This window comes from Apaloderma vittatum, unplaced genomic scaffold (genome assembly GCF_000703405.1).
Source record: "Apaloderma vittatum isolate BGI_N311 unplaced genomic scaffold, ASM70340v1 scaffold528, whole genome shotgun sequence".
NCBI lineage: Eukaryota > Metazoa > Chordata > Aves > Trogoniformes > Trogonidae > Apaloderma > Apaloderma vittatum.
In genome coordinates, this window is record NW_009732185.1 from 80,124 (window position 1) to 93,427 (window position 13,304).

At 41.8% G+C, this 13,304-nt stretch overlaps 1 protein-coding gene across 1 annotated transcript in view; it reads left to right on the forward strand.

The window, feature by feature from the left end:
* Window positions 1-13,304, forward strand: part of CACNA1C (calcium channel, voltage-dependent, L type, alpha 1C subunit) — a gene marked incomplete at its 5' end in the record, with an annotated part of 196,950 nt that overhangs the window by 70,655 nt on the left and 112,991 nt on the right. The window contains one exon of the mRNA XM_009875416.1: window positions 10,292-10,382. Coding sequence (XP_009873718.1) covers window positions 10,292-10,382 — 91 coding nt within the window. The remainder of the gene's footprint in view (window positions 1-10,291; window positions 10,383-13,304) is intronic.

Consider the following 13,304-nt stretch of genomic DNA (forward strand, 5'->3'; position numbering starts at 1 on the left):
GAATAGAATCTGTTCAGTATGATCCATGAATGCAACTACAGGGGTCCAGTGCTTTCACATGGCCCTGGCTCCCATGTGACCTAGATCTGATGTGTGAGGTGCTGTACCTGTTGATCGGTGAACTGAATTTCCTGATTGTTTGCCTTCAAGGAGGACATAATCCAGAAGCCTTCTCACACATCTCACAGGAATATTGCTATTAGAAAATGCCTGCACTTGCTGAGAATTAATCTCTGTCAGGCACTGCCTGTGCAACAGGACTGCTCAGATGGACAGAGCCTTGTTATTATCTTTTCGTGCTAGTACTAATGCTTAAATATTTTAAGCAAGTCACTCCTATATTAAGTCTTCCCAGACGCAGGAAGCATACACTATTCTAGCTTGCAAAGCAGTATTTCAGATGAAAATATTCAGTCACTTGTTCTTTTCCACATTCCTTTCACCTGGGACCCAGCCTCTGCGCAGTTGCCTTGCCTGTCCTTTGGTACAATACACCTCAGTATCTCCCTCACATTCGATTTTCCTGTTTTTCACGATATTCTGCCAAGAAGGGCCATCCTTCCTTCTTCTATACCAGATGTAGTCCTCAGAGAGACCTACTTTCTCATTGACACAATTCCTGCCCAATCTCCCTGGCTGCAGGGTCATGTGAGCTCCCTCTGGGAAAGATGTCCCTTGTGAGCCTCCAGGGCATGGCTCCCCGCCCACTGCCCCATCCAAACAGTCCCTGCTGTCCTGACACATCCTCTTATGTGCTCTAGCTCACAAACTGTGGGCCATTTACTGAGTTTTCAGGCGTCACCCACCTTGAAATGGCTTGTGACAGGCAGGAATGTCATAAAACAGCTGGAGCTGCTACATTGCAGATGCTTTGAAGCTCAGCAATCTAGGTGGTGAGCAGCACTCCCCCAGGAGTTTCTGATGACCTAAGCAGATCAAGCTGGAACAAGCTTCTGTGATTTTTTTTTGTTTCTCCTGGACTCTGCAGGGAAGATGGATTCACAGGGCTGTGAACTGAAAGAACAAAGCTGCTTTTGCTGAAGTAGAGATCCTCATCAAAGTTACTGGTTCACCACCCAGGTGTATATTTGTATGGGTGGGCAGATGCAGAAGTTGCCCCACGTACAGGAAACCCATGGCCTGCTTTAAAACCACACTTGTCCTTGAACCTTAAGTGTTGCATTCATTAGCAACTGCTGGTGAGCAAAATATGAATGGCCTCATGTTTATTAGAGGGACAATAAAAACAATCAAAGAAGGAGGAATTTTTTCTTTTAGTTGTTGATTTTGCTGTCTTGAGGGCACTCTTTGTGGTTAGTAATTTTGTTCGTGATCAATGTTTGTATCACTTCCCAACACATTATCTACAGTCTTTGCAGCTTTCGTGCCCCCACTCCTAAGGCGCCTGCCAGACCAGCCTGCAATAATAGAATCCTTCTGGTTTTCAAGTGAGATACTCCTGCTTGTTCTGCCCATGTGTCATTTTGTGGAGTAGATTCAGGCAGATCTGGTGGCACTGTTGCTTGTCATACCTTCCTTTGCTGAAAATCATAAAGAATGAGAGAGATATCTTGCCGAACCATTCAGAATATGCTGTTGTGATTTGCTCACTGTCACAAAATACTGTTGAAAAAGTCATAGTTACTTAGTGGTTTTGCTCCTTTTTTTTATTATTTTTTTTTCTCTTTTTTTATAAATTGTTTCAGAATTCTGTGTGGAACCAGAGGGGTTGCTAGACTGACAACAGAAACTTATGCTCTAAACCATATCCCAGCAAGTGAATGCCTTGTCCTTTGGCGCATTAGTTTTTGCTCCTAGCGAGGCAGACAATACGAGTCAATTAACAGACAAGACGACCAGTTTACGATGTCATAGGAGGATCCAGATTCAGGAGAGAGACATCTTTCACCATCTGTTCTGGTAGTAGCTCTGTGCCCCTGTCACCTAGTGCATCTGTCCTCCTTCAGCCGCAGGGATTAAGAGAGTTACTTCCATCGTGCTCGCAGGCAGAGACTCTGCAGCGAATGGACTCCCGTTGCAGACTTAGATGTTTGCTCAGCAGTACAACCAGTTGCCTAGGGAGATTGCTTGCCTTGCCCTTTTGGTGGAGAGTTAGACTCCTTTCTGTAAAGTCTGCTTTTGGGCGAGTCCTACACCATGATGCCCTTCAGGCAGGGAATTGTGAAGGGGATTTTAAGTTCTTCCTTTCAAACATGGAACAGGACACGTGCGGGGCTTGCAAAAGTTGTCTCTTGGCAGGGCCCGGGGTTTGGCTGTGCCTGTTATATGGTCCTCTGTGCAATGTGCGTTCCCTTCACTGGCTGGAATGAACAAACATCTGTGGAATGTGGCATATTACTGTCAATATCACCATAAAAAGAAAAAAAAATGGCAGCTGTTGAAAGTAGCGGGGGAGGTTTTTATACTAAAATAAGCACCAGGAAGATTAATTAGTAGCAAGGTAATGTGTTCATAGGTGTGCAGTAATTTGCATGTGGTAATGACAGATCTGTTAATCACATGCCTACACAACTGATACGTGTCTTTATCTCTCCTATTCATCTCTGTGTATGATATATAGATTCTGTGGGTGACCCTGAGTGAAAGTGTGAATTAAGCTCTCTGTCCTTGCGATTGCAATCATTTGTATGTAACCCAAAGTTACGTTATGCAAAGTGTATATGTTACATGTATTTAATGTAATATTTTGTATATAATACATATGAGCATTGGCCTCTGAGCCCTTGGTAAACATTTTCCAAGTATTTTCACAATTTTTCTGTGTTTTTTTTGTACTGTACTAGATTCACTGATGCATTCTGTCTAGCTTTGTGATGTATGTAACCACCAAGATCCTACATATAGTTCAAGTTCCTTTTTCTCTTCTCCTGTAGAATTTTTCCTATTGCAGAACTCTTTTTCAAAACAAAAAGTACAGTAGCTCCCCAGTCATATCTAGTACATTTTCTTTAAAAATCAAAACTAAAGAAAACTAATCATTTACTTCTGCAGTTTACTTTCTGCATGCCGTTTGCATTTAAGAACATACTGACTGATTGTTCCCAAGATGCTGTATGCATGTAGCAGAATAGAAGTTGTATCTTATTTAAATTAATGAATAAGATGAACGAGTGCAGCATTTCCAAAACAGGTGATGAGAAGGGGAAGGCTAGGCAATATTCACATATTAATTAAAATGAGAGCTCTCCACTGAAAAAATATAAGTTGATTGATGTTCTGACAGCTGCCCATAGACTCATTCATGAAATGACAGGCAGGAGAGGCACCACGGGAAGCAAGGCTTTTACTGGAGACAAAGTCATTCACTTGATACACATTCTGCTAAAGGAAGCAGCCTGGATGTTGCAATTTATTCTTGTTGTGCTTGATGGAAAAGAAATCCTAAATCCCAGCTGGAGAATTCACAGGACTTCTTTGCTCTTTAGATTTGCTTTATAGTTCCACAGAGTCCCGCTTGGGAGACATTAGCATCAGTAATAACTATAGTACTTAGCAGTTATTGTAATGTGTTTCATCTGCAGATCTCAGAGTGATTTGCAAGGTGAGTGCAGAATTATAATCCCCCTTTTAGAGTAACTGAACACTTAGATAGACAGGCTCAGTTGTACAGCCAAGGTGACACAGTAAGGTGAAATGGTGGTGGAGTGACGTCAGGTCCTTCTGACCTCAATTGCCAGCGTGGGCAAAAGGGGTGATTTAGACACACATTTTGCAAAGTAATTCAATACCAGTACAAATTGGAGAGTTGGAGAGATTGGAGTCTAGGTGAGCATATTAGAAAACACAATCGAGTGTACTGTTGCTTTTCTCAATCTGAAAACCCCCTAGTGGTCTCTTTCAATATCAGTGAACATACTGTTTGATAATCACCCTGTTTAAAGCCAGGTTCCTAACCCAAGGACATAAGGTAAATGTCGATACCTGTCAGTACCATTGAGGGGTATCCCCTCAGTGTGGCATTCAGAAAACTTGTGATAGGAATCTGTCTGCCTCTGTAGCCTAACTCAAACAGCTGAATTAGAGACATTGTGCAACCTGATGTAGTGGGAAGTGTCCCTTCCCATGGCAGGGAAGTTGGAAGTAGATGATCTTTAAGGTCCCTTCCAACTCAAATCATTCAATGATTCTATGAAGTCAGGCAATGTGAATAGCTGCTGGCATATCTAGTTATAAAGCTAATGCCCAGATCTGCAAAGTCATGTGGTAACATGTCACATTAAAATCTGTGAGAAGTTTATGCTTTGTCTATGTTTGCAGAACTGGGCAGCCTTTGGCCAGGCATGATCCGCTCTGGATCTTAAATTGTCACAATTGTAATGTGAGCAACAACTGTGGCAACATTATATAATCCATGGAGATAAATCGGAATATTAGGATTACTTCTACTGCCGAGAAGACAAACATGTCATAAATGCAAGATGCAACAGTGGTAATGATGTTTCTGATCTGGGAGCGAATACTATTCTCCAAGAGTGTAAAGGAAAAATTATCTCAGGACTACACAGAAGGGTATTTGCTCCTGCCAGTTTTCTCTTTCAGTGGTTGACTGTCTCTTGGCAACATGCCATCTAATAATTCATTGAATGTCTATGAGGCATTTTGTTGGAGTAAGGACATATGTTAGGGCAGGAGTAGAGCTGGTATCAGTGCTTGATGCCAGTGACATGGAACAGAGGCTCTCAAAGGGTCTTACACATCTGTCTGTCTAGCCAGTCACAGACTGCAGACTCTTTGTCCTTATTTCTGTCTATTTGGTCTCAGAGCTAGAATTATCACAACATGAGGCATTTTTCAGATTTGTTTTTAATGAAGTTGCTACCTAGCTTTTGTCATTGTCTTAGCTGCTGCAGGGATGCTAAGGAACATGAAAATGAAGTTTAGGTAGTTCAGGAGAAAAAGTCTCGTTCAGAGATGACTCTCACTGTGGCAGGATACAGGAAGTGCAAAGGCTTCAGGAGCAACTGTAGAGAGAGTATAAAAACTACTGGTCGTTAAAGTTTGCACCCTCTTGAATCCATGAGACACTTGCATGCCTTTAGAAAGTTGTTTCACTTCACCTTCTAAAAAATTGCTGTGCTGTGCTGCCCAGAGAATACGTAACTAATGGGAGATTTCATCAACCAGTGAGAGTTGTGGATGTGATAATAAATTCAAAACCAGAAGATTACAAAGTCATCACGATTTTTCCCCAGGAACAGGTTTGCTTGAACAGGTTGCCCAGAGAAGCTGTGGATGCTCACTCCCTGGAAGTGTTCAAGACCAGGTTGGATGCAGCTTTGAGCAACCTGATCTAGTGACAGATGTCCCTGCCCATGGCAGAGTGGGTGGACTAGGAGATCGTTAAAGGTCCCTTCCAACCCAAACCATTCTATGATTCTGTGAAGTATGTAATGTCTCCTATGGGACCTATCCCTGTGTTGTTGTTAGTGGTTCACTGTACTGCTTTGGTTGAAGTGTGCTCATTGCCCTGTTAGCCGGGCTGTTGCTCTTGGTGTAGTCAGGCAAAGGCAAACTGTCTTCTCACCCCTTTAACAACCTGCTGTCACTTAGTCTGGGCAGGTGTGGGGACAGAGTAGTTCTTTACTATCAATAAGTCACCTACATACAACATCGATACTCAGTTGCCTGACCTAATAGCTTAGGGTGCGTGATGGGCAGTTGAACAGAGTATGCACAGGGATCAGTCGCTGCCTTGCTCGTGCTGCAGTTTGGACACTGAAGCGCCTTCAATGCAAAGTATGTGGTAGATGGAAGATTTAATGGTCTTTTGGGAAGCAATGAGGCGGGGCAAAACTTACCCACCCTGGGGATCTCTGATTTGGTGTCAAGCAGTGGATTTTTTGAAGTTGACAGGGAATCACTCCTGTAAGAGCGCGTAAGTCACCAAACATATGGCAAAAAGCATGAGGCACCAGGATTTACACTGCAAAGTCACTTTGTGGGCAGGTGAGGGGAAATCTACATTTGCCTCTCTCTTGCTTTCATCTCGGCTCCCAAAATTACAGGGAGGAAGTGGCTTTTGCGATGGCATAGTCTGTGTACCATAGTCCTAAATGTAACTCTGGTCTGGACTAGAGCCCACCATTTAGAAAGAACATCTCCTCCTGATTAAAGCATTCCTGTGGTGGATTTACCACCAGTGTTTTTGGTACATGGTTCCGGTAATTAATTATCAGACTGCAGAAAATGCCTGCTTTGTTTCTAGATTGAATCTGGGGTGTGGGCACCAGGTCTGTGTCTCTGAAAACTGAATCAGGTAAGAAAACCATCTGGGTAGTATTTAGTCTACTTCCTTTCATATTCAGCCCCAGTTTATGCACAACTCTTCTGCAGCATCTTCTATTTTCAGGATTTGTTTACTGGCTTGAACGAACCTCAAAGCATCTGCACACGTGATTATCCCTTGATATTAAAGGTGATGTGAGGTGCCAGGTTAAGTAAGTGATTGCCCTGCTGAGAGCATACCACGTTGGGGAATACAGTCCTAATCTGACCTTTAACTTCTAGGCCATCACTCCTCTAATACTTGATACCACCCTAATACCTTTTTATTGTCCTTAACATTTTCCATGAGTGCAATGTAATAAATGCCTGTGAGCTAGTGCTGGCAAGCTAGGCTGAACCACAGGAATCTCTTTAGCCTGTGTGCCACTGCACCTGCATCCCTCACTTCCCTTAAATTTGCCTTTTGGCAGCAGCAAGATTAGAGAAGCGTAAAGTACACTCTAAGACATCTCTGTGTAGGCACCTCTGATCTGTATGGGCTGAGGACCTCTGTGCAGGTGTGGGGAATGCCATGAAAAGCCACTCAGTGAGTGGACATCAGAGGGTGAACACCAAATGTAAATCATGAGACATAGTCTAGGGGCATCCTCGTTTTGTAAGGCAGTGTTCTACCTGAGTGCTTGATAAAGGCTGTTAGTCTCTAGAGGTGGGGAAAGGAAGAGAAATGTGATTCCCCCACAACTGTCCTTTAGCAGCTCTGAGGAGTTCCAAAGAGTTTCTAGATACTGGAGAAGTTTAGGAAGAAAGCCAAGGAATCTCATTCAAAAATAGACTAGTCCAGATTCTGACCCTAACGGCCAGGGCATAACCTGGGGTCGTATTGCGATTGATTTAGTCTCATCAATTTCAGTAGGTCAGGCAGTCAAACAAGAAGTTTACTATTGGCATCCCTGGAAGAAGGACTCGATCATAAATTTAAATTCAGCAACTTCATGTTCTCAGAAGCCAGATAAAAAAAATAGCATAAAGCAAGGAAGGGTCAGACTTTGATGATCTGTTATGATATTTCATACTTCTGTATACCTTTGTTTTTCATTTTGTACTTTTAATTCACATGATGAAGTTTTCAGACAGAAATGGGTGTCATGTGTAAGCTGAGTTCCTTGTTTTTTTCTTTTGCCTGTCACTGGCTGCATGTTCTCTATTGATGTCTTGTTCCTGGTACTTGACACTGACCATCTTGTCTGTGAAAGGAAGCACTCCAGCTGGCTTGCCTGATAAGAAGAAAGGAAAGTGTGCTTGGTTTAGTCACTCCACAGAAACCCATGGTAATGTTTCACTGCACTCTGTGTCCACACTGAGTATATCTGTGTGTGTGTGTCTATATATCTCTATGCCGACTGACATATTTTACAGCTTTGTATACTTCTGCATGTGCGTGCCTTGCTTATTCTATTGCTTGTGCAGTGTCCTCTTCATGCACTCAAGAAATTAAACTGCTCTGCAATTCAATCTCTTGCTAATGTCTTCAAAATTGTTTTCCATTTGCAAATAAGCTCAAATATATCTTGAAAGTGCTTTACCTCATCTTTAAAGATGACTTGCGAAATATCAGTGTGTTTTGGGTTTTTTCCTGAAGGGCTTAGTCTGGACCAAAAGTTTTAATTATGAATGTTGTTTTTTCTTACAGCTTACTTGACTGTTTCATGTACATCAAAATATCTATTCAGCTGATTCCTTAACTTTTCTTTGCAAATAGACAAGACTATTAAAACATCTAGTCTTCGTAAAGGAACAGGCACCATTAGAGTACAGTATTTTGTAGTTTTGTCAAGAATGCTGGAGTCCATTATTTCATATGGTCCTAAGAATACAACCCAAGAGCTTTAGACCTCTCAGGCTGTATGTTGTAAACATGTGAATTGTTAGGGTGGGATGAAGGAAATATAGTTCATTTTGAGGAACATTCCTACCATAATGCTTTCAAACCAGGAACCCAGGACCTCTTTGGAAGAGCCTTCTGATATCATTCTAGCTGCTGAAAGAAAATATGGTCCCGTGGCCCTTTAAACATCTGCCCAGTTGAAATGTGAAACCTGTTTACTGTACGTTGCCTCCCTTTCCGTCAAGGACCCACAAATACTCAATACTTAGTACTGAGTAAAATATTCTTGCAGGCTAATAGGAGCCTCTCTAACAGCTAATAGTGCATGCTCTGAAATCTCATCTAAAATATATATTCAAATGCTAATATATGTCATTTTCTGAAGTTCTACCAGGCCTCTTGAGAGATTTGTTTAATTCCTTCATAATTCAGTTTTAAGTATCATTTTGTCAGAGGTTAGGACTGGGCCAATAGATGTTCTCTAACCATTCTCCCTCCCCAAATGGGAAGGGAAATGGCTAAAGGCAGACACTTACAGATTGAAAAAGAAAACTAAGCAGCTTTAATAAAACAATAATAATAATAAAATATAAACATACACACACACAAACCCAATACTGAACCTGACTGTCCCTGCCCCATAGCAATCCCCACTGATGCTGCAGAGCAGGTGGCACCAGGGAAGCCCCAGGCTCAGCGGCAGTGGGGAAACCAGACACAGGAGCTGGATTCAGGAACTCAGGATCGGAATCAAAGGCAGAAGATTGGATGGAGTCCTCCTCGGATGCTTGCCGTTGAAGAAGAGAGCTTAACCGCTGTGATCCCTCACTTTATACTGAATATGACATATATGATCACTTGTCCTGTCTGTAACTCACTGGAGGTGCAACTTTTTACTTCCTTGTGATCCCTCTTACTACCCAGCACCCCCAGCATGGCACACAAGAGCCAGCAGTGGCCTTGGTCACTACGAGAATAAGTACAAGCAAGAGCCTTTCTGTAGAACAGTCCCAGGCAGTAACTGTGAACATCAGGTGTTATCACTGCTAGTAGAAAGCACTGTTTGCAAAAAAACGCTGCTAACTTCAGAAAGCGCGACCTCTCAGAAGAGACTGATCTGAAAAGTAGAAATAACTAAACAGAATTGGTTCTGTTTAACTCAGACCAGGACACATCTTTTTCATTTGTTCTATGTATTTGAAAAGAGGAGTAGGGAAGATACTGGAACCTGTCCATTGTCCTAACTTAATTTGAACAATTATGTTTTAAAGAGATATTAGAGCTCGTATGGGAGCTAGGAGCAACTGGTGGAATGGAAACAGTGATTTATTTTTATATGATCTGTAGAAATAAATAAAATATTGAGATTTGATTACAGACAGAGAATGTGACAAGTCCCTGAATCCAGATGAGATAAGTTTGTACCTAAGGTTGCTTTCATTTGCGTTTGTTCAGTGATACCTCTGTAAAGACCTAGGAGATCATGTATAGTTCTTAGCTGGTGAGTGTCAACATAAAATCTCCACCGTAATCATTAGCCTCTTTGTTGGCAATATCAGAGAGTCTGTATTTCCCTCTCATCCCTTTAAGTCCAGTTTATACGTGTAAGGATGAAACACATTAATGGTTAGTATATGAGAGACCACCCATCAGTATTATTTATGTGGTACCGGCTATCAGGCTAAGAGAAGCCATTTATCTGAATACGTGTCAATCTGGTATTTTATAATTGTAATCTAATCATTGCACGAAAGACTGGGGAGGGCAGTGAGGTGATTGGGCTGGTGCAAGAAAAGGGGCATTTTTTGAATGTGTTTCCATTGAATCAAACAAAAGCTTCTTGTTGGCTTTTCTAGGTTCTCTAATTTTCAATCGTTCTCAATCATAAAACTTCTAGGAACTGACCCTGAAAGGCAGAGAGCAGCTGCTTCCTTCTCAATTCTTTAGCATTTGAGTAACCTGTGTGTGTTCCTGAAGTCTACCTGCCCAACCTGGCCTGTGCAGGAAGGCACTAGACTTATTCAGCAAATTGCTTAATTTTCAGGAGCTGCAGCTGAGGGTCTTTCCATTAAGCCAGTTCCTTCACTCATGCGATTCATTAATAGATGTGCCAGGTTCTAATAGCCAATCCTCTCTTTTTCTTCCCTTTGACCCTTACAGTGAGCATGCCCACCAGTGAGACCGAGTCCGTGAACACAGACAACGTCCCTGGAGCAGATATTGAAGGCGAAAACTGCGGTGCTAGGCTAGCGTGAGTACATATACACAGATATATGTGTGTAGGGGTTGGATTGAGCCTGATGGGTTAAAGCAAGGGCAAATATCAGGCTTTTTAAAGGGAAGAAACTCTGCAGTGAGTGAAAGGAGAGAGTGCCGTAAGATCTATTGATCCTAGTTCTTATCTTAATTACCATGTAAACTCACTCTGGACCTTAGTGGAGAGCCTCTGGGTTTACATAGATGTAAATAAAGCACAAAATGCTCAGGATAAGCAGATCTGGATTTACGTGATAGCTAAAAGAAAAACTGATGGATCACAGTGTTCTTAAATTTAAATTTCTCTTTCGTAGTAGATAATCAAATCCAATATGTATTGGACCAAAGAGTGGAATTGACTGGTCTATTTCAATATGTCTGATTTTTTTATGCTTTACAGTGTCTTGTAATAGAAATACATGGATGATAACTCTCTGAATTACACCTTTTAAATGCTGAGCACAATACTGTAGTGAAGAAATACAGCAGGAGGCAGTAATGCTTCTTGAAAAGGAGGGGGAAATTCTTCACCGTGAGGGAATAGGTTGCCCAGAGAAGTTGTGGTAGCCCCCTCCCTGGAAGTGATCAAGGCTGGGATGGATGAGGCTTTGAGCAACCTGGTCTAGTGGAAGGTGTCCAGGCCCATGGCAGGGAAGTTGGAACTAGATGTTCTTTAAGGTCTCTTCCAACCCAAACCATTCTACACTTCTATAAAATTGCACCACTGACATTAATGGAGATGCTCAAGAACGTATGAGATAGCACTCATGGAATAACATTATATGGTATATTTTTTAGCATCACAAAGAGCAAGAATAGGCAAAAGGTGTCCTTTCTTCCCTTTTGCATGACTTGAACAAGAATGGATTTTACGTTGGGAGAGTATGTTAGTCCCTCCAAATTTCCTTGAAAAATGAGTTAAGTGTATCAGGGCTATGGATTGCACCATGCTGGAGTATTTTAACACTCTGTCTTTTCTTTTGGTATACTTTGAGTCCTTCAGTGTTGGTCAAATGCTCATCACAAGTACGTAAGAAATGCTCTCTTTTGTTAGACCTGTGGTCGAGCTGGGCCCCAACATTCAAGTCCTGACAGTGACAGGAGTGAAAGTGTGCAAGCCTGGCTGTTTTCTACTTTCCAGTCTGCTTTACTGCTCCCAAATTCATGCTTATTGGATTAAGGATGCTACAGAGAGCACACTACTTTTTTCCTGTAGTGGCGGTTTATGGACCTGTTGTCCATGCAGTTATCTCAACCCACTAAGGCTGTCTGACCTCGCAGTCTCCTGTGGCAACAGGTTTTGGAAATTCACTACCTGCTTTGTCGACAAGTGCACTTTTAAGCTGATCCACTGCTATATTCAGTCAACGTCCTCTCCTCCTAATACTGCAAGATTTGGTGATCAACAGTTCTATATTCAGCTTATCTACAACTGTCATGACTTTGTATACCTTGATTGTATCTCCCACACACACCCTCGGCCCTTTTCTCTACAAACTAAAGAGGGAGAGATCTTATCTGCATTACAAGATGTGGTATGTGGAATATGTTATAAATTCAATCTGCTTTCCTGTAAGTGTCAGCCAGTGACTTACAAACACCAGGAGAAATTATTTGCAATAGCTTTACTTCACCTGCCTGCTATTGCCTACCTGCTGAGTCTTTTAGTTTAGATTCTGAACTCTTTTCTGAAGGACCCAGCCTAGATCTATTCACAGTGCTGAGGCAGTTTCAGCTCTTCCTTTAGCACACCACCAAGTTACTCGTGCTCTTGTCACGTTACAGGAAGTAGCAGCTGGATATGTAACCACTTCTTCCAGCTGGATCCAATTTGGAGAACCATCTCTATTCTGCAGTTATAGTTCCCAACACAATGGGTCCCCTGGTGCTGCACAGTGCCAACAGCAATGTCAACTGTTACTATAAAGTTGCATATATTTTTAATATTACAGTTTGCATTCATTTAATGTCCTTAATCCCAAAGGATCCTAAAGCACTTTATGAACTGTAAATGCAGGGATTGTTTTCACAGTATTAGAGTTTGGTCACCTTCAGGGTAAAATGTGACAGGTGTTCAAAAACAAAGGGCACAAGTGTGTAAGGAGAGGTATGAGGGGTAGCTTTTTTTGCACTGAAATTGCACAGGGAATTTTAGCAAGCAGAAGATAATTATCTTAGCTGGAATGTGGCCAGATGAGCTGAAGTTAAACCCAACTCTAAACGTAGTCATAACTTAGAACGGAGTTTACTTTAAAATAGCCCAACATGCACACAGGTGAGTAGCAGTACTGTGGTCAGGCACGATGATCACTGTACTCCTGATATTAAGAGAAGAGATGGCTACATCCAACACATTTTAGGGAAGAAGACATGGGAAAATGACAGGAAAGCAGAGCTTCATTTCTTCTTCCCACATTGTGAATGTTAAAACGGGGCCCTAAGTTTCACCAGAGCAGGACATGTAAGATTCAAAGAGATAAACAGTTTTCTTCCTGCTTCCAATTCATTTGAAAATGGGTGATGTATGGTAGGAGAATTTCGGTCTGTTATTGAGAAGGATTTTTTTACCCGTTACCAAGGACAGTTAAGATCCTCAAGGCCTCACTTGGATTGCTTTTCCTCTCTAAGAGATTAATAGGCTCCTTCATCTAGGAAAATAAACAACTGTATCATTGTATTTGAAATTCTAGAGTAAAATACAAATTTTGCCAATGCTTCTTGCCTCTGTAAAACATTTGTTTTAAACTTATGGAGCTTCAAATGGGTAAATTCAGGTCTGTCTTTGACTCTGAGGCTCAGAATCCTTTCTGGTTTGTTTTGTCACTGCATCATATATTCAGATTTTTCCTGATTTCAAGAAACATTAGCACTCTTCTCACTGAGCCCTCGTTTAAACCCTCCATAGGCCAGCATTCCT